Source organism: Haemorhous mexicanus, chromosome 7, assembly GCF_027477595.1.
Source record: "Haemorhous mexicanus isolate bHaeMex1 chromosome 7, bHaeMex1.pri, whole genome shotgun sequence".
Lineage (NCBI taxonomy): Eukaryota > Metazoa > Chordata > Aves > Passeriformes > Fringillidae > Haemorhous > Haemorhous mexicanus.
In genome coordinates, this window is record NC_082347.1 from 34,935,708 (window position 1) to 34,960,237 (window position 24,530).

The 24,530-nt window shown below is 40.7% G+C and overlaps 1 protein-coding gene across 4 annotated transcripts in view; it reads right to left on the bottom strand.

The window, feature by feature from the left end:
- ABLIM1 (actin binding LIM protein 1) overlaps window positions 1-24,530 on the bottom strand; it is a 192,467-nt gene that overhangs the window by 129,699 nt on the left and 38,238 nt on the right. Inside the window, exons 1-2 of one of the 4 annotated variants that reach the window (XM_059852007.1) lie at window positions 15,644-15,767; window positions 6,686-6,800 (exon numbers count right to left, since the gene is read on the bottom strand). The exons of 1 other annotated variant lie outside the window; for it this stretch is intronic. In XM_059852007.1, the coding sequence (XP_059707990.1) occupies window positions 6,686-6,776 (91 nt within the window). In that variant the 5' untranslated portion in view covers window positions 6,777-6,800; window positions 15,644-15,767. Of the gene's footprint in view, window positions 1-6,685; window positions 6,801-15,643; window positions 15,811-24,530 lie in introns of those variants that run through there. 2 more of the 4 variants (XM_059852008.1, XM_059852011.1) reach the window with 2 other exon arrangements.

The window sequence follows — 24,530 nt, forward strand, 5'->3', positions numbered from 1 at the left end:
CTTTCTTTCAAGTTTTCTTCAACTTTTAGAGTGCTCTTAAACTGTCAGTATGATGCCACCATTTAAATTTGTAAGACATGTTTAACCTCCCACATTCCCATTATGAAGGGGATGGAATTTCAGGATGCAAGAGCCAAGTAAAAGCAAGTAATGGGTTAAATGGATGAGACTCCAAAGGCTCACCTGAATACTAAATAGCTCTGCACCTTTTGGTAATTCTTGACCTTCCAAAAATCTAAAATATAGGCCTTTCCTTATGATCAGCAAGGAAAATAATTACTGAGTCTCCAAATGCTTTGAACAGTGTAATTTCTAATCTCTGTTTGCAATGCCAAATAGAGACAGCAAACTGTCCTTCAGCAGGGTTTATAAGCTGCTAAATCTTGTAGTGCTTGAGGGACCATAATCCCCAAGCAGCACATGGCCTAAGAGACAGACTTACATGTTTCACATCTTAAAGTCACATACAGCACTTCCCCCAGGCTGTTTTCAAAAGGCATTCCACTGCTTTTTCCTCTAAGTGGGTGAGATTCTGATTCCAGTTGTTGTAATTGAAGTAAAGCTGAGGCACCAGACACCTTTCAGCCTCTCAGTGAGCATTATAGATGGCACTGGAAAGCAGGACCACAATTCCCACCCTATTGAATAGCAGCTCCCATACTGGAGGGTGAAAGGAAAAAATCCATAGTGGTTATTTGCATTATCTATTGCAGCATAATGCTAAACCTGTGCCACTGTCTTTGTGATTGCTTACACATGAGTGAGGAGCTGAAAAGTGCAGATTTCCAGATTGATTTAAGCCCCATAGAAGTCAGAAGACAGCTCCCAGCCTGCTATGATGGCAAGAATTTTGCTGGAGTCCTGCACTGATTGATCATAGAGCTGATCACTGTTCATCCAAGTAACTGTCAGTTCTAAATTGTGATTTATAAAAATGCTGAATTGTATGTAGATTTTTTTTCTCTAGAATACCAATGGGAAACACTGTGGGGTCTGGCAAAACAGAATGATATCTGCTTTTTCCCAGCTCACAGGTATATTATACATTTGCCCCATGTTTTAGCATTACTTTCATTGAAATGTTAACTTTAAAATAATTGATTACTCAGAAACAGTAACTATCTGCAACAGCATATGGGTTCAGGACAGTTCTCTTACAAGGTGAAGTTCATTAGGTATGGAGCTGACTAGCAAAAAGCAATTTGCACAGAAAAAAAAGTGTCATACACCAAAGTAGATCTTTGAAAAATACTTGCCTACCAAATACTCAGTATTAACATTTCACTCAGGATTAACATTTTGAGGAGCTGGACAGAGTGAAAAGCACACAGCAGCTTTCTTCATCTGCTTAGTACACACAAAATTCCAACACATAAGCAGTTTGGGTTATCAAAACTAAACTCCATAAAGCTAGTCCTAGAAGATAAAATCTTTGAAATTTATCTGGAGAAGATTAACAGTTATAGCCAATTTCTCATTCACAGATAGGAGTTTCCAGGAAACTCCTTTTTTTTAAAATTTGTAATGGACTGTAAGGAACCATTTAAGCTGATGAATTCCAGATATAAGTTCTCCTACCACTAATAGTTCTACTAAGGAATAAGCTAATGTTCAATATTATTTAAAACACAAACCAAATTTTAGAACCTACAGGGAGGAACAAAGAACATCATTATAACTCTTTGCATATATCCACATTATGCTACATGATGAACACAGTTTTATTACCCAATTTTTCAAGAGTTATGGTAGAATTAGGAAAGTAAACGTAAAAGGATAATCAAAGGCATGGACTGGCTCCAAAGAGCATCTAAATAAGTTCTGACTTCTTATCCAGAAAAAGGAGGCAACTGGATAAAAGATACCACAGAAGCCCAATAAATGACAAGGAGGTGAGCACAGAAAGACTTCTAATCACTTCTTCCAATTCAAGAATGAGGCAGTTTCAATTAATACTCCTTGGCAATAGGTTAAAAACAAGCAGAAGGGAACACAGTTTCAAAATGCCATGGGAAAGCTCTGAATACACTACTTACAGGATGCTGTGCTTTCAAAAGGTATTTTTTAGCTTGAATACATCTGGAGAGGCCCCCACTTTGTCCCAGGATTGCCATACAGAGAGAGATGTACCTATATCCACCAACTACTTCCAGATTCTAACTTGGCATTTTATTCTTCTTTCCCCCTGTCAGTGATGAAGTATTTCTCCACACCTGAAGAGACTTTCTGTCAGTATCTTGCTGCTACACAAAACACAACTGTCAAGCAACTAGCCTATTCACCAACCAAAACCCAAGGCAGCAGCCCTCACTTACCCAGATGCTCAGGGGTGTCATACAGCTGCTCACACAAGTAGTAGTCATCTGGATTCAAGTAGGGCAGTTGCTTCAGCAAGCTCTGCTTGGGAATGAGATACAAGACCTCTGCAATATCCCCATCCTCAATTATTGACATCCTTCTGACTGAATTTCGAAATTTCACTTTTTCCAGCACCAGTTCTTCACCTGAGCCACACAGCTTCCCAAAGCTGTTTAAGATGGGGAAAGATGGCATTTCTGTTCAGAGGAAGCTGAGGAAAGCAGCCTCTAGTGCATGCAGTCAGTCTCACGGCACACTGCCCTTTCCAATCCTTCTCTTTTTCTCTTATCCAGCAAAGGAGATTAAGGAAGATATATTTTTAGTGATTATCTTCCAGAGATTAGAACAGTATGCTTGATCAGGTGGTTGCCATCTAAAACTATTGTAATCAGTTGAAACTCATCCCTGCAAATGCAAAAATCAGAAACAAACCCAAAAAGAGTATCTGAAAATCAGATTAATATTCAGGACAATAGAAAGAACGTAACTGAGTTATATAAGAGGATTAGTTTAAAATCAAAAAACCTTGCTGTGTCAAAAATCTTATTATAGAATCATCATCATCATCATCATCATCATCATCATAAGCTACAAATGCACATCTGTGCACTTAATCTAGCATGGCCCTCTTCCATGCCAGGTCTGTCTGTGGAGAAAAGGCTGTAGCAAAGGTGGAGCACGTTGGTCCTCCTTTTTTAGGAATGTACAAGCACTGGCTGCCACTACTTCATAAGCAGATTTCTTTGGAGAAATCCTTTGTGCAGCCTTCACTGCCTATTGCAAACAAAAGCACTTAAGCTTTTCCCTAACCATGAAGGATTGGTTTGCCTCTGCTCTTCCTCTGCACCTTCCTGTGGAGCTGACAGCAGAGGCTTTGCAGACACTGTGCCAACCCCTCCTGCTTCACCTACAAGAAGTATTTACATTAATCCAATTCCAGTGACTTGCTAATCTAATCATCTAATGAATATTTCTCTCTGGGTAAAGGCAGAGTTAATCATCAACAGGGCACTGGAAAGTCACAGGAAATTCCAAAGGGAGAGAGATAAAAAAACCCCAAACTAACAATATTCATCATCTGTAAGAGAAAGCTACAGGTAGACCCCAGACCTGGACATGCTCAGGGGCAAATTCAGACTGTCTACTCAGTGAAAGGCACAGAGACAACTGCACTACCAGTGTCTGGGCCAGGGTTTCAACTCCCCTTAACACAGAGAAGTTAGCTGCAGCTGCAAAATGACCCGGTCTAATCATTGCACTGCTTCCAGTGAGGCTTTTTCTAAATTAGAAGGTGACAAAAACTCTACTAGTAGGCTTTCTGAGCACAGTGAGAAACTGTCACTTAATTTTCCCTCAAAACTCAGAGCTCAAGTACTAACTCCAGATGGGGATAGGCTTTGAAGAGGAGACTGCTTTATTTACTGTTTCAAAGAGAAAATACCATCTCATAAATCCAGACTTTGATCATCTATTATTACACATCTCTTATGAGGTCAATTACTTTATATTTTCCAAGTAATTTTTTTTTTCTTATCTTGAAAACAAGTGTGCAATTACAGCTCCCCTTAAACAGCCAGGCTGCTGGATTTTCTAATCAATGGAGAACACAGTGTAGGACAAGCAAGAATATATCTGTACTAATTTTATTGGGGTGATGCTAATGTGTATTTGAGGAAGAGCTGGCTCAATAGATACAGCAACTCCAATTCTGCCTTAGAGTATCTTGTATCAGATCAGAGATCTCAGCAAATGCCATGTTTAAAGCATTCCTCAGAGGAAATGAAGCTTTGCAGCAATTTTTCATTCTCTACCAGATTTCTCAACCTGCACTCCACAGCCCTTCAGTGGAAGAGGCAGCTCTGAAAATCCAAAGGCTTTGACCAGTGAGGGTGGATCTCCATTCAGAGCTTAAAGCAGAGGGACAGCTCACAGGAGGGGCTGGGTGAGCCACCCGAGGATCCCTCAGTCTGGGAGTGCCATTTGTTGCTGGGTAATGGGTGAAGGACAGCAGTGCCAACATCTGCCAACCACCCAGCCCCACTGACACGTCAAGGTGGACTCTGCCCTTTGAGGAGAGGCAAACACACACACTGCCCAGACACTGACCTGGCTGCACAAGTCAATCCAAGAGAGCAGAAAGGGAGCCCTGCAGAAACTGTTCCAGCTGTGGCAACACTTGCTGAAGCTTGGCTGCCTGATACCCAGAAGAGAAGTCTGTCCTTGTGCTGCAGTTGGAACACTGGTTTGAAGCTGACTCCCCATTTTCTGCTGTGCCTGTGCTGATTCCAGCCTCCAGCTCTGTGCACCAAGAGTTTCATTACACCAGCTCTGGCAATAAGAACTAAACCAGTAAGACCTGTATATCCACTAAAAGCATTCAGCCTGTGACCAATGTAGGAGTCTGATGATTTATCCAACAGTGCAGCACAATCCAGTGTCCTTCCACCAGCAAAACTGGTGGGGGACAATGGATCAGGATTTAGTGATCCTAACATGTCACTGCTGAAACATCCTGCTTAATTAAAAATAAGATCCTCCTTCCCCTGAGACAGACTTTTCTAATGCTGCCCCTTTCCAGCCCTGGCTATTGCTGTCACTGTCTGAGAACTACACCTTCAAAGACCCCATGCCAGCTGCTCACAAAGAAATATGATTTTTGGATAATTCTTTTTTTTTTTAATTACAGTGTTTGTCTCCAAAAGCCTTGATCCTGTCAATATGTAATAGAAAGAGACAAGCAGTAGAAATAAGCAAAGCAAGGCCAGGAAGCATCACAGTGGCTTCTGAGTCAGATAAAGGACTGTTTGTAGCACATCCTTGTGTCCAAGGCAAAGGACAAGGCCTGAGACAGCCTCATCCAACAGCTACTAAACACCTTTTGATTCAGTCTGAATCAAAGAGACAATGGCAATCTCCTACCACTTAAATCAAGCATTCAATTAAATGGAATAAGGCTGATTTCTGAAGCTCTTACTGAAGAGAAAAGAAAAAGGCAGGAATCACAGGGGGACAGCCCTGCTCTATGTTGTGTGAAATAAAGTCTCGGGAATCCAGGGCGCTCAGCTCAGAACTGGTGTTGAGGAAGTGTTCTCAGGATCTGCCAAGTAGCAAAACCTGTTTCAATCACTGCCAATTCCAAGCTGTGTCTAATCCAAGTAGTCAGTGCTGGGATCTCGAGCCTGCACAGAGCACAGTGTGAGGTATGGGCACTCTCCAGACTGACAGTTTTCACAGGGGGCTGGCTGGATTGGAGACAGGAATTATGCAGAACAGCTACTTTAAATATTTCATCTCATTTCCAACTTTATAAATATTTTATTTATAAATATTTCCAGTTGTCTCAAGACCATTTCTTATTCAATCCCCTCTGAATTCACCACACCAGTTGGCTGCCTGGATGATAAAAATATGTGCATGTTTCATATGCAGCCTGGAACAGAAGCATTGCTACTAATACTCCAAGAACAGAGGTAACAAAGAAATTTTACTGCAATCCACAAATAATTCAAGAACCAGAATAGCAAGGAGTGAATAATAGTAAAAACCAGACCCCACAGGCTAAATGCATAGAAGAGGAAATATCCCTCCATGTTTCAGAGAAGCACTGAGGATTAGACTTGCCCTTCAGTGTGTAGTGCACTAATGCTGTCTTAATTTCTCCTGCCATCAGAGTTAAACTTCTTGCAAATTCATTTCAGTGTGATTTTAGTCTTGCATTGAAAGTAAAAAACAGCCCAATCAGAAACCCAAGAAACTGAAGTCAGGCACACCAGTTCAGCAAAGCCTAGCTGCAAAAAATAATCAAAACAAAAATGCAGGAAACAAGGTAAAACAAAATGAAATTTTCCTTTTCCTTCACCATACCACTTCAGAAGGTAGCACTTGTATTGCACAGGTAGATAGGCCCAAATAATGTTTCATGCATCTGTCCAAGGCAACATGATTATCAGGATTACCTTCTCCATATAAGAATTCTCAATATCTCTGAGAGTAAGGAGAGGAAAAAAGGGCCTTCATCTAAATGAGAAATGAGCAAGCATTCTATCTACTTTTGCCATGAAATATAGTTATCCAAGCAATAAAATAACTAAACCAACAAGTGAGAGCAAAGAAAAGGAAAAAAAAATCCAACATTCAAATACACACACACAAAAAAGAAGCAAAACTTTACTTGTGGTAAAATTACTCCACACATTCAGCTTTTTTGACACCCACTATTTACTTACTCAGGACTGCAGGCTGATGTACAAACACTCAGCTATTTACTGTAAACTTCATCCACATAATGAAGACCAGAAAACACACATGCACATCTTAGTTTCTTTACCTAAGTGTCCAAAACAGGCAGTCATCTTCTGGGCACACTGATAGAAGCTCTTCACCCCATAGGGCTCCTCACCCAGGACCTGCTCACTCATGGCTTCAGCAAGAGCTGCTTCTCTCTGCAAAGTCAACCAACTACTGCTTGTTTAAGGCTGATAAGAGATTTTCCTCTTCCAATTTATCTCCATTAATAATTCAGGTACTACATAACATTTGCTGAGCTTTAAAAACCGGTAGTGCAAAGCTATTTTGTGGCTTTTGAAGTAATCATGTTTTAGCCCTTAAAAAGTATCTCAGCTATTTTATTCCAATAGTTTACAGAAATTATTTTCAAATGGAAACAAAATCCATTCCCTTGCTGCACAAGAGGAAATTTTGAGGGGATTATGCTCAGGTCAGAGAGATATTAAATTATTCCCCTAGCTTAAACCCAGAAACAGAATTACCACCACAACTAAAATGTGTTATTTTTGTACTGATGAGTGTTTTCCCCAAGGACATGGACAGTGGGATGAAGTGCACCCAATGAGGGTGGTGAAACACAGGCTGCCCAGAGGTGGTGGATGTCCCATCCCTGGAAACATTCCAGGCCAGGTTGGATCAGGCTCTGAGCAACCTGGTCTAGTGCAAGATGTCCCTGCTCACTGCAGAAAGGTTTTACTAGAGGGCCATCAATGGTTCCCCCAGCCCAAACCTAACCCACGGAATGCTCTGACTCCAGGAAACTCCTGCAAGCAGGCATGTCCACTGCTATGAGAACACCACCAGCTCATCACATACTGCCATGCCCCACTTCTCAGTGCTGTCCATCTACTCAGAAGCCCAGCAGAGCCCAGGTACAAACACCACTGTGTTTTCTGGAAACTTCCAGCACACTGCATTTTAGAAGAACGAAGGCACCACAGCCAGGAGCAAAAGGAGCAGGGTATTTCCTCAGCTCACTCACTGGACCATGAGGCCCATCTAATCTTGTTGTTATCCTGGCTGAGAAGGAAACTCACAAGAGCTGACTCAGCAGTCAGACAGCTGCAGAGGCCACACATACCTGTGTGTTCTGCTCCTCTGAGGAAATCCACCACCAATCACACCAATGTCACTGTCATCTGCCCAGCTAAACACTGCAGAATGGCTTTGGCTGAACTCTCTGGACTCAGGTGGTGATGAGCAGTGAAGAACAAGCGCTCCTCAATGCTCCAGGTACACTACACTTGTTTTCTGTCCTGCTTCCTCACTGACACCATATCCACTCATGAAAAAATGTTTAGCAGAGCTCACACAATACTGCTGATGGGCACATAAAGCACTGGTGCTACTAAGCAGACACTTCAAAGAGAGATCTAGATGCAAATTTTATTCACAACAGATTGAAAAGCCTAGTTACTAATATTAAATATTTCTTCCTAGTTACTAATATTTAATATTACTTCAACAGTTTACTGTCTAGAAAAGCATAAGATATAGCTAAAAAACCAGCTATGGGGCTTTGGTATCTTTTATTGTGAGGAAGGCTATGAAGAACCTGCAGAGGTGGGAATTATACAAGCCACAGATCTCTACCAAGTTGGTTTAAGCCCACACAAGGTTCTCTAAGGTAAGCTGGAGGAACAGAAAGACCACAAAGCCACAAGGTTTCTCTGTACTGACAAAAAAAAAGTGACTAACTGAAAGGGCTAAAAAGGGCTAGCTCAGGTTAAAGTGGTATCAAAGGTAAAAGCATCTGTGTTATAACTCAGCTGAGCAACACAATTAAGCATGAGTGTCCCATACAGGCTTCTTATCAAGCTGCCACATGACATTTTTTTCCACTGCTTTTATGACTGACCTTTAAGTAATCATTAGCCAAACTCCATCAAATGCCTCTTTCAGCAGCACACTCATGCAAATTCAAGAACTGCCACAAAGTCTGTCCAGCCCATGAAGTCTGTCAATGTCTGTGTGAAAGGACAGCATCAAGATCAAGTCTGAATAGGGTGTAGCTGCATTTGTATCACTGTACAAACTTCTACTCTTTGAAAAACCACCTGGGGATCTCTGCAGGTGGCACACTGAAAATCAGACCTGTTTTATACATCAACAGCAAGATCTGCATGCACAAGCCCTCCTGTTAAACTAACCTGGAAATCAGAAAGCAAATGTTATTTTATGTACTGGTTCCTTGGTATTCATTCCAAAACATACATGAAACATCCCTTTGCCCTTTATTCTCCTGTTACAATTTGTAACCTACAAAAAATGCAAGAGAAAACACAACTGCATTTCTATCTCAGACTTAACTAAGACCACACTGTGACAATTTCCTTTCCCAACTGATGACATTTGCAAAATCTTTCAGCTGAATTAAAGCATTGTGCTCTGCTTCCTGTTATCAACTATGTATGATAACTTCATGGCACATGAGCCTTTGGTAACAAAAGCCCAGCTTTGCAGAGCATTGAAAAGCTGGACAGGCAGCATAACAAGCTCTTGGGAATGCTTTTCCCTTTGCTCTCTGCTCAGAAACTGAATCTGACTCACTTCCCCAGTCCCCAACAACCACCAAGTTTATCCTTCAGTGAAGCAGCAAGCAGAAAGATTAAACAAACAAAAATATCCAAACAATATGCTTGAGATTACATCTAATGATCTTTCTCTTGGACACAGGAGAGCAACACCAGCCATCTACCTTCATGTGAAATTATGAGCTGGGCTGAAATGGTACAAACAGTACATAGAAAAATCAATCAGTAAATTAAATATTTAAGTGACATTAGGGAAAAAAGCCCTAATAATGTCAGCTATTCTACCACCTCTGGAAGCCTTAACACAGGATTTGGGAAATATGCTGTCTCTGCACTCCCACAGACTTGCTGTTCATCCCTGAGCCATTCCCTTAATCTCTTTCATTGTATTTCCCCCTATCACTTTCCCCTCACAAGGGATTTGTAACAATAGGTACATTAAAGACTGAAGTTTTCAGATCCTGTGATAATGGAAACTATAGAAGTACCACAGATAATAACACTAGGGAGTGACTGGTCAGCATTAAAAAAGAGGTCATGTAAAGCACAGCTGAGTGCTTCTCCTTGATCATCATTACCTCCCAACTTCATTTGTATTTCTCAATGATTTTCCAATAGACTGTATTCCTTATTTAACACTAAAAGTGCTGAATTTCCACAGAAAACCAAGTTCTCAAGAAAGGCAAAGAGTTAATTCTGTACATCTTCTCCCATCTGAAAATTCCATTTTTAGTTATTCCTCCCCAAACAAGCAGAACCACTGTTACTGTGGTCACAATGAGTGGAAGAGTTAGGTTATGACAAAAGGCCTGATTCAACCAAAGGAGATTTACCTTATTTTATCAATTCCAATCTTTATTTCAGGATAGTCATGGAAAAAAATCTCTGTTCACATCTATTTTCAGACATAAAATAACAGTGTGTGCATTAATGGATCTATCTATTGCATTATTAGAAGATGAGATGGCTCAGCATTTTATTTCCTGGCAGCACAAGGCTAATCTATTGATCTACAATATCAAGAACAGTGTACTATGGATTCTTACAGCAAAGCCAATCCTTTTTCCTTACACATACAAAAAAAGCCAAGTGTAATTGCTGACAACTGATGCCATTTCACAGGCAAGGTACAGTGAAAGCAATCTGAAATATAAATACAAAAACTGCTGCACCCTCAGGACTCTGCACGATCAACTCAACAACACAATCCCAGTGCTTGTCTATCCCCAAGTTTATAAATAATCCCAGGCTTCTGTGGGGCTGAGCTCTATGCTTGAAGTCAAAGAGGTGCCTAAGGCACTCTAGGGAACAATTAGCCAAAAGGATCCTGGCAGAAGCTGGCAGTTTTTTTCTTACTCCTCAGCAATGTTTAGGTGTCTTTTATTTAAACAGAGCAAAGACTTTCAAGATTAATGCAATTCCTTTAATCATACTCTTTTCTTTACTTTTCCTTTCTTGAACTTTGACATTTTTCTTCTAGCTGAGAGAAGAAACTCCTTGTAACATCCTCTTCACAATGCAGACTTCATAGTAACAGAGACAGAAATATGTTGGGAAGCAAAGATCAAAGTTGAAACCTCAGAGATCTTTCATTCCTCAGTTTATTTCCTGTACCTTTGTAGAGAGTGACGTGTTACAAGCAGGACATCAAAGAAAGCACCACTCCTCTTGTTATGTATTGAAATAAACTGGGTATCATTCTAGTCTCTTCTGACATGTCACACAATTACAGAAACATAATGGTAACTTTACTAAAATGCTGAATTTGAGTAAAGAATTATGCCAGAAGAAAGTCTTCTCTAGATCACTGCAGGGCTTCCTGAACATGTTAATTTAACTTTACCCATTGTCTCCTAACACTGATCTTATGCTGTAGATGTAGCACCAACACACATGATCAGAAGAATTAAATATTTCTCTTGCTGCATCCAATTCCCAAATTCTCCACCATCAAAGCCATTCTCAGAGCATGGCATAACTCTAAAAGGAGAATTCCTGCAGCCACACTGCCCTCTTGTAGCATCAGTGAAGCTCTAAAAGAGAGTCCTTCTTTGTACTATTAAGACTAATTTAAGCCCCTACCAGAAGACAGTAGGAACTTTTTGTCAATGTCCATCACAACTAAGAATAGGAGGTTACCTTCCTATATAGTGGAAAGTATGGCACTGCTGCAGGATGCCAGAAATGACATCAGATCAGCTCATCCACTGCCAACATTCCTCATAAAAGCAGCTTTAAATATGCTGTGTTGGCTAACCTTTGTTTTCTAATTAAATAAATCCTACTGCACTGTTGAACCCTTCCTCTTGTGGTCAGCACTATCTTCTGGTGAAATCAGCTGCACACACACACAAGTGATCAAGAGCCCTGTTAAAAATGAAGAAACTGTCAGTTAAGCAAAATTATCACTCTGTGAGCAGCCCACTTCTCTCACAGGGATCACATTCTTTACAGGCAAAACTGAGGCAAGGACACATCTGAAAATACAATGATGGGACAGAAAAAAACACTTGGAATTTGTTTCCATTTATTAATGGCAGGAAATAACATACAGCCTATGCCAACTAGTATTTGATAAAGAGAGGTTTTAATCCCCTTGGGCATTTCATAGCTACACAAACACTTGCTTGTATTTTACTGATAGTTTAGTGGAGTCTCCTCAAGCAAGAGCTGTAATCTGGCACCACCAGGAAAAGCAGCAGTCAGAGAAACACAGCAAACTTCCAGAGCTGGCACTGCACTGAAAAGGAGAAACATGCTCTTGATCTGATGACAGGTACAGCTGGGTTTGTTCTTTACCTGTGCCACTCCACACAGAGCAAGCCATGTCCTGGGATATTTCCCTGACATGTGCAGGGTTGTGAAGCTGTGCCTATCAAATCCTTTGAGAGTTATTCAAAGATAGCACTAAATCAAGAGCCCTGATCTTGCAGTGGTAGTGGAGGGCACTCACAATCTAGCAAGCTGCAGTTCTGCAGGAGGAAGTAGGAAATAAGGTCTTACAATAGTGGGAAAAATCATTCCAGTGATATCATAAATTACTGGAATGGTGAATGAGCCAAATGGAGCACCCCCAGAGAATTGAAGACCACTATTTTGACTGCCTGACTGATATTTACCACAGTGTATTTGCAGCAATGATTTACTGCAGTACTTCTTCAGCAAGAATTTCTTGATCTTATCCTTCCACTGCAGGACCAAACACCATAAATTAAGGTGGGTATTTTTAAGGTCTTATGTGTCATGGGCTACTAAGTAAAATCATTTTTCCAGCAGCTGAACCTCAGACACAAGTGCAGGATTTCAATTAATTTTAAATTAACTGTAACTAGAACATAATATAAAGTCAAGATGGCCCTGGCCATCTTTGAGGGAGGATTTCTGCTCATTCTTAGCCAACACTAGGGAGTCTCCATACTTCCTGATATTAAAAATACATTAAATATTGCATCTAGACAGTTACTTCATGCCTGAAAGTAACTGAATGAGATGCCTGATTCTTCAGTTTCTGTAGAATGTAAACAACTATTAATAGTACATACTAGGAGGGTAGTTGGTTTGGGTTTTTTAAAGTGTAAACACTCCCTCAGCCTAGAGCAAAACTGAAGTTTCCTTTTATTTGTGTTGACGTTACCACTGTGGTATTTGTTTAATACACAGATTTACCACTGACACAAATCAATGACCAAAAGAAAAAATCCTTTTTCTATGCAGTTCAGCTTCAAAATCCCTTCTGGTTTTAACACTCTCCAGGCATCTTCAATTTTTTTTTTTGTCAGATTTTGCCTTGGTTTGATTGAGAAATAGTTCTGCAATTAAGAAGAGCTAAGCAATAACAAAAATATTTAAAGAAAGTAGGCAAACCAGCCAACCTGTCAGGTTGTGTGAACAAAAACTGATTGATGAACTTTTTTTAAGCAGCACTAAGCAAAATTTTCAGATGAATCAGTTAAAACAGGTGCTGATCACAACAGCATTTATCAGTAGAAAACCTTATGTTATAAACATATGTTGTGCATATTTTCAGACTGAAACTAGTTGGCAGCTCCCAGTTATTTCCTCTTTAACTATGAATGAATTAGAAGATAATGCACTGTTTTGTAGTGGTTTTCTGATGGTTATTGAGTTTCCCCCAACATTTATGCTTTCTTTGAAATCCAGATCCTCACAGTACTATTCCTGGAGTCAGTTAATTGATTCTGAGCAAGCACAGAGAGTTCAGTTTTCCTGCTGCTTACTGGGCAATCATCAGAATGAGGTCAAGCCTTCCACCTCGACATGGACAGCTGACAAAGAGAATCAGGGAATCATTTCTCTAGAATGAGAAAAGCCAGCTTGTGAAACTGATTAAAAATAGAAGTCAAAGTAAGCAACCTGTTTTCATTATCAACTTCAATGAAATGACAAGCAGTTCTCTCTCTATATATTAGATTTCAAGAGAGCTTCAGTCCCCTACTGACAGTAGGGAAGAGAAAGTGCAAACACCTACAGAGCAGCAGGGAGAAGGATCAATTGTCTCCTCTCTGCTTTCTCAGGGTGGCAATCATGAATTTATCTACTAGGACCCAGCAGAGAGAAGAGAGTTCCATCCCCACCCAGCAGATCACCAGCACCAACCAAAGCAGGCAGAAGTTCAAGCAAGGTCTTCCCAGTTCTCAGTGTACCTGGCCAGGGAGAGAAAACCAGAGATTGAGCCTAACCTCACCACAATGAACCCCCACAGGACCAGGGGATCACATGTTCATTTGGTTAAATTCACATCATGATGTGGGGGTTCCCACATCACAGCAATATCACAGAGCCAGAGAAACACAGAATCATTTAGGGTGGGAAGGACCTCCAGGATCATGGGGTCCAACTGTTAACCCAGCACTAACCATGGCCCCAAGTGCCACATCTATGAATACACAGAAACTGCTGATTTTAACCAAATGCTACACTGTGGAGATTAATTTGTATTAAAAATAAATTAAAAATAGTATTTTAAAAACAAATTAGGAAAGAAATAAAGATGGAAAAAGGAATTTTTCACACCTAATTCAGCCCACATTGAGAGAATGAACAGAAATAAAACTGCTATATCTACATCAACACTAGGTTAGGTGCTTGGCCTACAAAGACTAACTAGTAATGGATGAAAAAATAATTTTTTGTTGTTACAGTTGGTAGAAAATTTGAGTTGCATTTTTCTGTTGTTTTGTTGGGGTTTTGGGGACACTTTTCATAGACAGGCATACACAGTTCTTCAATATGTCTACCTGTACATTTTTTAATCTCCAGACCCACAGGGGTAGATGATATCTGTTTTTAAGAGGCAAATACTGGATTAGACAATGGAAAGAAGAAACCAGGACTTTATTTCTTCTGCCTCTAACCCCTGAAATCAAATGGGCACCCCAAGGGTTTATTTGTCCAAGCATAGCAGAGAAAGCAACTACCCACACTTGAGTTCCTAAGAAAGCAAAATATATCTTTTTATACTTATGCCTCTTCCCCCTCCTTTATCTGAGACTGTGGTATAAAAAAAGAGGAATATTTACTAAGCAAACTAAGATTTGCATGCCTCTTGGATGCAGAGAGTATTCACTCTGCAGCACACACCACCAAAACTGTGCTCAATGTGCTTTAGGTGTGTAGGAGAGAAGTGCCTGGAGTCTCACCTCGTTGCAGGGTGCTACAGGTGGGCACCCAGTGCTGCACAGTCATCCCTGAACCAGGCAAAGGCAGCACACACCTGCAAGAGGCACTGAAGAGCCACCCCTCCTGCCTGCTGCGCAGGGACAGCAGCACTGACAGGTGGCTGCAGGACAGACAAGAACTTGTAGGTGTGCTCAGCCAGTAACTCACAGATTGCACAGGGCTTCCTGAGGTTAAACACCAAAGAAATCTGCCCTCAGAAGCACCTAACACTGACACGTTATCAGCTTTTCTTTCAAAGCATCAATTAGCAATACTCTGAACTCTTATGCCACCTGCCACTACAGAACTCTAAAACCCCTTTTTACAGAACTCACCCCACAGCACCAGCATGCTGTCATCATCTTTAGCTAGAAAGTGGTAAACTTCAAAAGACAGCAGTGAATTATCTCTTACAAAAATACACAGGGAATCAGAGCTGGATAAAAAGCCTGTGTAATTCCACTGAGTTGTGCTCTGCTCCCTCTGCTCAGATATCCATTCCAGAGGAGCAGCACATGGGTACATGCACACACTGTTCAGCCAAGTAACAAAGTCCACTGTTCATAAAGCACACCGGGCTGGGGAGGTGCTTAACTCTTAAATCAGTAAAGAAAAACAAACCAAAATAAAGAAACCGCTTTTCTTATCAGAAAGATCTCAATTCCACTCCAACAGAAGTTCCTCAGCCTGATTTCCCTCTGTAAATCCAAGAACCAATGTCCTGTGGTGGCTTAACCTGTCATTTACCATTAGAGATTGACACAGAGCAACAGTCCAGGACAAACCTTTGCCGTTTGCAGAGCTCTGATGTATTTCCAGTTCCATTTGTGCTCTCAGGCAGTGGTTCCTGCACCCCAAAAGCTACAGCCTCACAGAGACAGATGGCAAGCTGCAGGAACAAGTGAGAGCCTCCAGAGGTGGCTCACTCTGTGGCTCCACTCCTACTATTTCCTGGGTTGAACAGTATGAAAGGGAGTGGCCCAGGCAGAATAGGTGTGTCTGTGTTCCCAAACAGTTTAAAGGAAGAGTGAGTATTTTCCTCTGGATATTATTCCATTACTAATCGAGACCTTGGTATGCTGTCTTTCAAACAAAGACATGACTTATTGCTCTGACCATCTCAAATCAGCTGATATTATTGATAACTTTCTTTTTCATACAAAAAGATCCTAACCAGCAGCCTTCAAGGTTGACTGCAATCAGAGGTGATTTTGTCCTGGGACTGTTCTCTGTCTGTTTTACTCTGCATCTCATCTCCACTCCACTGCTGCTGTTTTATGGCTATATTGCACCTAAACAAAGGAGGAAGAGCCTGTGAAAGAAACACTGCTACCCATTTTCACACGCACTTAGAACAGGGAAAACTGAAGTCCCAGGCATCTTCCCTGCTCCCACAACACCCCTCCCAGCAGAGGCAATCAGGCTGACTGTAAGTGCAGACTTCCAGGCATTTCCTTCTACGCAGTTGCACATACCCAGAGACAAACTGTTCCTGGAGCTGCTGAATTAATGAATCTTTTTGTTCTGATTGATTTGCGTCCAACATCCTCAGCACCATCGGGTTTGCCCTACCTCCTTGTAACATCCTCTTGGCAATACCATCCCCAGAATTACTTCCAGTTCCTTTCCATTTGTCTGCTTTCCCAGTTCCTTTCCATGTCCATTAAATCATCCACAGAACCCTTAAGCTGTCTCCTTTAACTGCTTCAGATTCTTTCTGAATTTCTGCTCTCACCTCCTGAGCTGCACTTTCTCCTCTCTCACTCTTTCTCCCCTGTACCCATACTAATGGTTAGAACCTTGAAGATCTGTTCCCCTGGAAGGAGGAGAGAGGGAAGACTGAAAGAGAAGTTGTTTAACCCTAATCATAGGAAATTTGACTGAAAAGCAGCCAAGCACAAGGGGCTGAAACTGACAACTTGCAACCTGAAGCCCTCTCTAGAACACACTTACTCTTCTCTGTATATTATTACGGACTGAGAGATGCTGCTGAAAAAAGAATCCCATTTTATTACTGAGATTTCACTTCAGGTGACAAAAAAATTACCACTTCTCCTCTAAACATGAATGAAAAGATGCCAGAAACACGTAAAAACTTTTGGCTTCTTGGTTGGGAACAGCTAAATATGACCAAATTTTGGCCAGGTACTTTTATTCCCTCCTTTAGACACTAAATCCTGAATTTCCTGGACTCCTGACTTAATTTTTCCCACAATGAATTGCCATCTCAGCCACTTGTTAAAAATACAGTCATTCAGATACAGACAAATGTAAACACAGGCACAGAACCCGGTCTCTCTACCTTTATTCTCAGCCTGACATTGTTCTCCTGTGGTTTTATAAATTTTATTTGCTGCCAAATTAAGTGGAGAGCAGGACAGGGTGTTTACTCCATTTGGACTTTAACATGCCTGACTGAAAATGAATAACTCATCAGAAACACTGCTTTCTTTCCATCCCCATTCTTCTTTTTAATAATCAAAGCACTCCACACTTTAATTACCATTACTAATCCTCTGACGTGTTAAGCAGATACAATTATTCTTGTTCTACAGACAAAAAATTTAAGTACTATATTCCCAAGAAGTGCTGACCACTGGAATTTATTTATTTTATTTACTCTGCTCCTAGATACAACTGCACATTGTGTTTCTGTCCCAGACAAAATGGTGAAAAGGAGCTCCATTGGCTCAGAAATAAGGAGACAAGTTCCTCAAGTTCACCAGTGTGGTTTCTTCTGTTAACCCCATTTATGTACTTTTTGTTTAGGTGAAGAGGTGAAGAAGGAAGATGAGAATGATTCAATTCACATCTCCATTTTGTACAAGCCATCACACTCTCAGTAGCTGGCTGTTATTAGTACCTACAACATTAGACATTATATTCAAGACAGGTATAAATACAAGTCATCTGTTTGGCTGTTTATGTACAAAACATCACCTCTGTAATACAGATTATTGCATTTTCACTTTCATTTATGTTCAGTTAACCAATCATACCTTGCAGCTTTGTACACCACCATCACTTCTTGTTGTACAAGTTCTGAGTCCCTCCTCAGGACCTTCAGTTTCCCAAAGCTGAAGGTCCAGTCTCCAGGAATTTCAGAGTGTTTGAAATCTGCCAGTGTGCTGCCATAAACACTGCATGTTGTTCTCATGAAAAGAAAAAAAAAGCCACATAAATCGTGCCAAGTGACAAGACTTGGAAATACTGCAGTGTATTATGCTCAGCAGAGATGTTTTTGTTGGCTATTAAAGCTCAGCTGAGACTTTCTGGCTGTTAGTTCTCCAGCAATTTCATTGGATTTAGCTTATTCCATCCTACACAGTTCTCAGGCTTATTGTAATTCCTACAAAGTGACTGAAGTAATCAATCCCCGTGCTGCAAGGGATACACAGAACTACCCTGTTGCCAGAAAAACAAAAAGACAACAGTGTTCTCTACAACTCCATCACACAAACCAACCATCTGACTGACATTTCTTGAATTTAAAGGTTCATTCGTACAATATTCCTTTTTTTAATCACCCTAATTTCTCCCTGCAGTCTTCACATAACCCAAACAGAAGCTCCCACATTCATAAACTACCTGCTAGCAGGGTAGTAACCTGCTGGTTGGTAGTCTATGACTAACCTACTAATCAAGAATTTTATCAGCCACTTGAGAAAACCACAAATCCATGAATCAGCACATTCTCATGGCATCCAGTGGGAGACAGGCAAGGCATCCCAGTTTTTCCAAGTTTCAAAAGAATTTCTTCCTAGATGACATTGGACCACCTTAGCTCAGCCTGCTCCCTGGAAGATTTTATCCCTGTAGAGATAGTCTTTCCATACCACAGATGAGGAAAACACTGGGCAAACTGAGTGATCTTTCCAGGACAACAAATCTCTGTGCCCAGCTTAGAAACTGAATCAAGGTCTCATGAATCCCAACCCAAAGGTCCAGTCATCACACCTCATGTTTGAAGAAAATTATTTATCAAAAAAAACAAACCCCAGAAAGAAAAAAACCAAAAAACTTCAGATTTTAAAGGATACCAGTATGCTCTTACCAAAGGAAATGAACTTAGCCTGTTCCCTCATTGCTGATCTTTTTATTTTATCTCACTTCAAGTCCCATATAATGGAAAATGCCCCTGCACAGTCCCTGTGGGTGCCACAGCCTTTTCACCACAGCTGGCTCATAAGGGACAGTGCCACTACCAACACACCACAGGAGCAAAATTACAAGCAGACTCTTCCTCACTATTTCAGCAAACGATTTTCCTCACAACACAGGCTGACACTCCTGATTGCTGGCAATTCTTTTCATTTACAGTTTCCAGGGGTGATTCCTCCAGATTTTTTGCCCTGTTCTTTGAAATTATTACATCAGTTTCACTGTCTCTGCCTTGCAGCAGAAAACAATTTACAATAACTTCTCAGAGCTGGCACACAGCAATTATTTTCAAGTGTAACTGCTTAGAACAAGTATTGTGCCTTGTCTCCTGTGCTCCAGAAAAACGAAACTTTACAGACACATAAAGTGCAGCCAAGCAAACACTCCTTTCTTGTGCATTTCTAATTGCATCCTAATTATAGCATTTTACATGCATTTATGTACCTTTCATCCTAGGGTATCCCAGAGCATTTTGTAAACTGTCACAGGGTTTTAAAAGGAAGCCCATATTAACCCAGAGCTACTCATACCAGACATCTCCAGAATCCAGTGCAGCAGCCTGTAGATAAATTCATTATGAGAGAGATTTGGGCCAAGGGCAGAACACTGAATCTCTGTAGCAAGGGAAAGACCCTCCCTCCCCCTTCAGCCATCATTTGAAATTCTTGCCTATTCATTTCATTTGATGGTCTCAATGTTTTAAAAACATTAATTAACTCGTACCGTATTTTAATTAGTTAAGGCATAAACAAAGATCTAAAACCTGCAACAGGAAGTGCTTAAGGGAAAAAACTTTAAAACCAGGGCAAATACTCAGAGATCTTTCTAGATTCCCTCTCCCACTGCAGCAAAATGCTGATTTAGCTTTAGACTGCCTCCAGATCAGAGTTTAATAGCTACTAATGCACCTATTTTCCACATTTTTTTCTAATTCCTTTTGGAATACATCCCTGCTTTTTATTAATCTACACTCTGAAGTAGTGAGCTCCATCCTGTATTCCAGTGCTGTCAGAAGAAATGCTTCCAAGAGAGCTTTTGTTTTGATTTGATTAGGTTGAGGCCAAAATACTTATATCCTTGGGAAAAAGAAGGAAAAAAATCCTCTACACTATTCTTCTGCTCAAAGATTCTACAATATTTTATCAAGTCCCTCAACACCGCTCAGTTTTACAGGTAAACAAACATAGGAGCTAATTTTTTCCAGCAAAATGATCCGAAACAAGGCTTCACATCTGCATGAATACAAGCTGTTTATTTTTAGATGCCTAATTTTAGGCAGCTCGTTTTAAAAATTCCACCCGTACAGACGCCAAGTTACTTTCCGAGGTCACACATTGAGGCAGCGACAGCCCTGATGAAAAAGCCCAGGCACCCTTGTCCTCACAGTCATTATCAGAAGGCAAAGAGAAGGGGCAAACTGCACACTCCCCAACATATCCATGCAGGAAGGAAGGAGACTGAGTCAATTCTACTGGGATTTCAATCTGTGCTTGTTAGAAATACAGATATTCCAGCTGGGATGCACTGAGCTTTAAAGAGTTTCCAGATTAAAATGGCAGCCTCCCATTACACTTCATTTCAAGATTTACTTAATTTGCCATTCCCTAAGCTAAGCTAAGTCTTTGTAAAACCACAAAAACATGTAAGCTCCCTCTGCTTTTCCAGGATCCAAGGTAGCTTGGAAACCTGCTGATACTGATTGCTTTCCCCTGACTTGGCTTTAATTCAGGCGCCAGGCAACGGATCACAAATGGATAACATGAAGATAAAATATTTGGCAGACAATTGACTGTCACACGCTTTCTGTTGCCAAGAAACAAAACAGGATGTATTAGAATTGTCTCATTAATTAACTTTTCTGTAATTCTATTTTTTATTGGCATCTTGTTGGTTAAGCAAATGGTTTTTCTTTCAGAAGGAAAGCGTGCTAAGCCTAAACAGGTAATTTTGATACATCAGAGGCTGGCATTTAACAGATCTTTACAATAAATAACTGTGGGCCAGATCCTCTGCTAGTTATAGTTGATTTTTCTCCCTGATACTTCCTTTTCTTTTTGAAAGAGATTAGGTTAGTGGAGAGATCAGTTTACATCACCTGACAATCTGACTCCTAATTTTCTTCCATCTCTTTTCCTTCAGCTTCAAGGAGTTACTAAATTATTTACTACAGGACTGAAATCATAATTTGTTTTTTCATTAATTGCTTTTAAGAAGTTCAGTGCAGATTTTTTTCAGTGCTCCTAATTCTGATACAAGTTAGTTGCAACTGTGATCCACTTGCCAAACAATTCTCCTGGAAAAGAAAAATATCCAGATTCTGTCAGTGGCAGAATAATGTTTACATCCTTCATTTTTTTCTGAGGAGAACTCCACCTTTCAAGAAGTCAGCTAAGACCTAAATGAAAGGCCTGGCTGAGGGATTAATTCACAATGAGTAATAGCTGTAATGATTGTCAGACAACAAAAAAATTGGTCTTTATTACATTAATGTAATTGGTCTTCATTACATTAATAAAGCCTAGGTCTGTAAGCACTGCCCATGAAAAAAGCTTACTGATGCTCCCACGGGTATTTTGAAGAAGAGAATGTTTGCTACAGCCAGTTAAACCAGACCAGAAATGCTGAAGACTTCTTTCAGTGAACACCTCTATGAGCAAAACAGCATTGTTTTGAAAAAGAAGCTGGCTTAAGCAGTGCCTCCACTGTTTTCTTTAATGTCAGTGAAAACTTTTCTTATGCCCTGAATATTGTTCAGAGTGAGGCAGGGTTCTGTTTATGCCTGCAAAGAGATTAAGAAAAACAGGGAAGTAAACCCAATTTTCTCTTCAAATCCTGCATGAAAATGCAGACATTTCTAGCCCACAGCATAAACAGCAATAGGCAAAAGTCAATATTGCAAATGTTCTTCTTCAGCCTTAACAAAAGCAGCATTATGTGTTCAGGACTTTTAGCACAACACATCACACAGGGCTGTCAGCTCAGGAGCTCCTCAGGCTGTGACATGACACACCAGGACGTGAGCAATACTCAGGGTGAGGGGTTCCTGAGCCTCTGCCCATCCTCAGCAGTCAGCCTCCCACATGCCACGGTGGGAGTCTGTGAAATGGAAGTTTGTGTAATTTAACAGTGTCTCTGTGACATTACATCCTTTGCAAGAACAAAAGGAGAATGCTAATGTCATCTCTGAAGTGAAGAGTTCACTGTTCTTCTGTGTAAGGAATTGAGGTGTGGGACTGAGAGGAAAAGTATCACACCTGGGGGAAGGAATGGATGCAACTTCCCAGTGTGTCACACCTGGCTGTCAGCAGGCACAGGCTGGAGCACCCACAGCCCCCTGCAGAACTGATGGAGTTCCAGCCTGACTTGATCAGGCTCTGTGAGAAGTCCTGAAGCGAGGTGGGAACTGGACTCTTCTCCCAGTAACTGACAACAGGAGATGGCCTCAAGCTGTGCCAGGGAAGGTTTCAACTGGATGTCAGGAAAATGCTCCCCACTGACAGGGCTGTCCAGCCCAAGGGAAGGGTGGAGTCACCAACCCTGGAGGTGTTTAACAGCTCTGTAGAGGTGGCACTCAGGGACATGGTTTAGTGGTGGCTGTGCCACTGCTGGGTTACCAGTTGGACACGATGATCTTAAATGTCCTTTCCACTCTATGATTCTGTGTAACATTTGCAAGTTCCATGGTGTAGGGATTAACTTTCCTTTAGCTCCTATACTAAATTCATTTATGGGATGTTCTTAAACTTCTCTTGTCACAGCTTCATCCATTATTGAAAATGGCCCTTTTTCCTCCCTTCAAAAATATCATACACTTTTTGAGGCATGTCCTGACAGGTAAATTTCTCTTTGACTGAACTGAAGGAACACATCCCTGTTTAGAGACCTACCCAGCACCATCCTGTCATCAAACAAGGCATCAGCATTCTTCTCTGGCATTCACACCCCAGTAAACTCCACCTGTACAGCAAAAATCCTTCCTTTTAGTCCCCAAGCACACAAAGGTCTCTTTCTAGGTAAAATTGAATTTCAAACAATTTCTAGAATCCACAAGACAGTTTTTGTTTTGGTTTAAGTGCAGATGCACCTAATGGGAATATTAAAAATGAGAACAAATGAACAGTGTGGTCCAACAAAAAAAGAAGTTGTCCCCTCAATAACTTGGAATTGCTCAGATAAATCACAAATATATCTCAAGACCAAGGCTCAAAAATCTGCTAGAAGGGAAGTATCTCAAGCAGTTACAGGTTTTTATAGTCCTACATTTGCTTTAAGTATTAGGCACTGTTGATAGATAAGCACATTGGAAGAATTCAAATGATGTTTTATAACTCTTTTTTCTTCTTTGCTGCAAGGCAATTTTTATCTCAGCCTGTTGGCTTATATTAAAAATTCTTTCATTAAATTTTTATCACCTCTGGTATTTCTACATATGAGATGTGACTCTAGACGAAAGAATTTATTTCTTATCACTGGGATTAAAGCAAGGTGATAAAGAAACCTAAACAAAAGGAGTTTTTTACAACCATAAATTTAACATGTCTCATTAACAGACTCAGTATATCATATCAGGATGTTAACCAGTAGTGAATTTGAGTAAATAATGTTGGGAGGTGGTGTTGTTTGTTTGTTTTGGTTGTTTTTCTTATTTTGCTAGGGTAAGCTGAGAAAACTGGAAGTGTTAATGTAACAGACCTCAGGAGCAACTGCACTCAGTTATTTAACAAATAAGCAGTAAAGGAAATTACACCAGCAAAAATATGGAGGATTAAAATTGATAGCAGGATTAAAATTGATATAGGCTGTTAAGCCAGAAGAAAGGAAGATTTATTCTTCTTTTAATTCACATTCACATGCTTGTACACCTGCATGTTTTCTTTAGAAGTAGGACAATGGCAGCTGCTTCTAGTTAAAACACACAAGGGACACCTCACAGAATCAGTGCTTCTATTTATTTATTTATCACCTGTGTTTCAAAGGACAGAAAATGAGAACCATTTCCAGTGTTACCTGCCATATCTAAGTGGCAGTTCCACATTGCTGTTCCTGTTACTCAGTGCCCCCTGCATTATAAACCACTCTCAGAGCACAGAGAGCTCCACTGAGTGCAACTCCTTCTTCCATTCTGCCCAAATTTTCTGCTACAGCAAGCAGAAACCTGCCAAGGAGTTAGACACGGGACAAGAGACCAAAAATATTGAAATTCACAGGGACCATCACTCATTTGTCAGGTCATTCACCACCAGGAGGACAAAGTTTAAAAGGAAGAGCCCTGACAAGCAAGAGCAGTGCTTGGGGGATGGAGGAGGAGATCACTGCTCACGTGAATGCTGGAACTCCTCTGATGTCAGATCCTACCTCATGGCCAGGGCTTGCTTTTACAAGCACTGTCACTTCAGATATGAGTCAGGATGATAAGATTTCAGCCTAAAAAAGGTACAGCCTGTGCCTACTGAGTGCAGATCACAGAGTGCAGGTCGAATTGCTGAAGGGCAGGAGCCCCTACATTCAGCA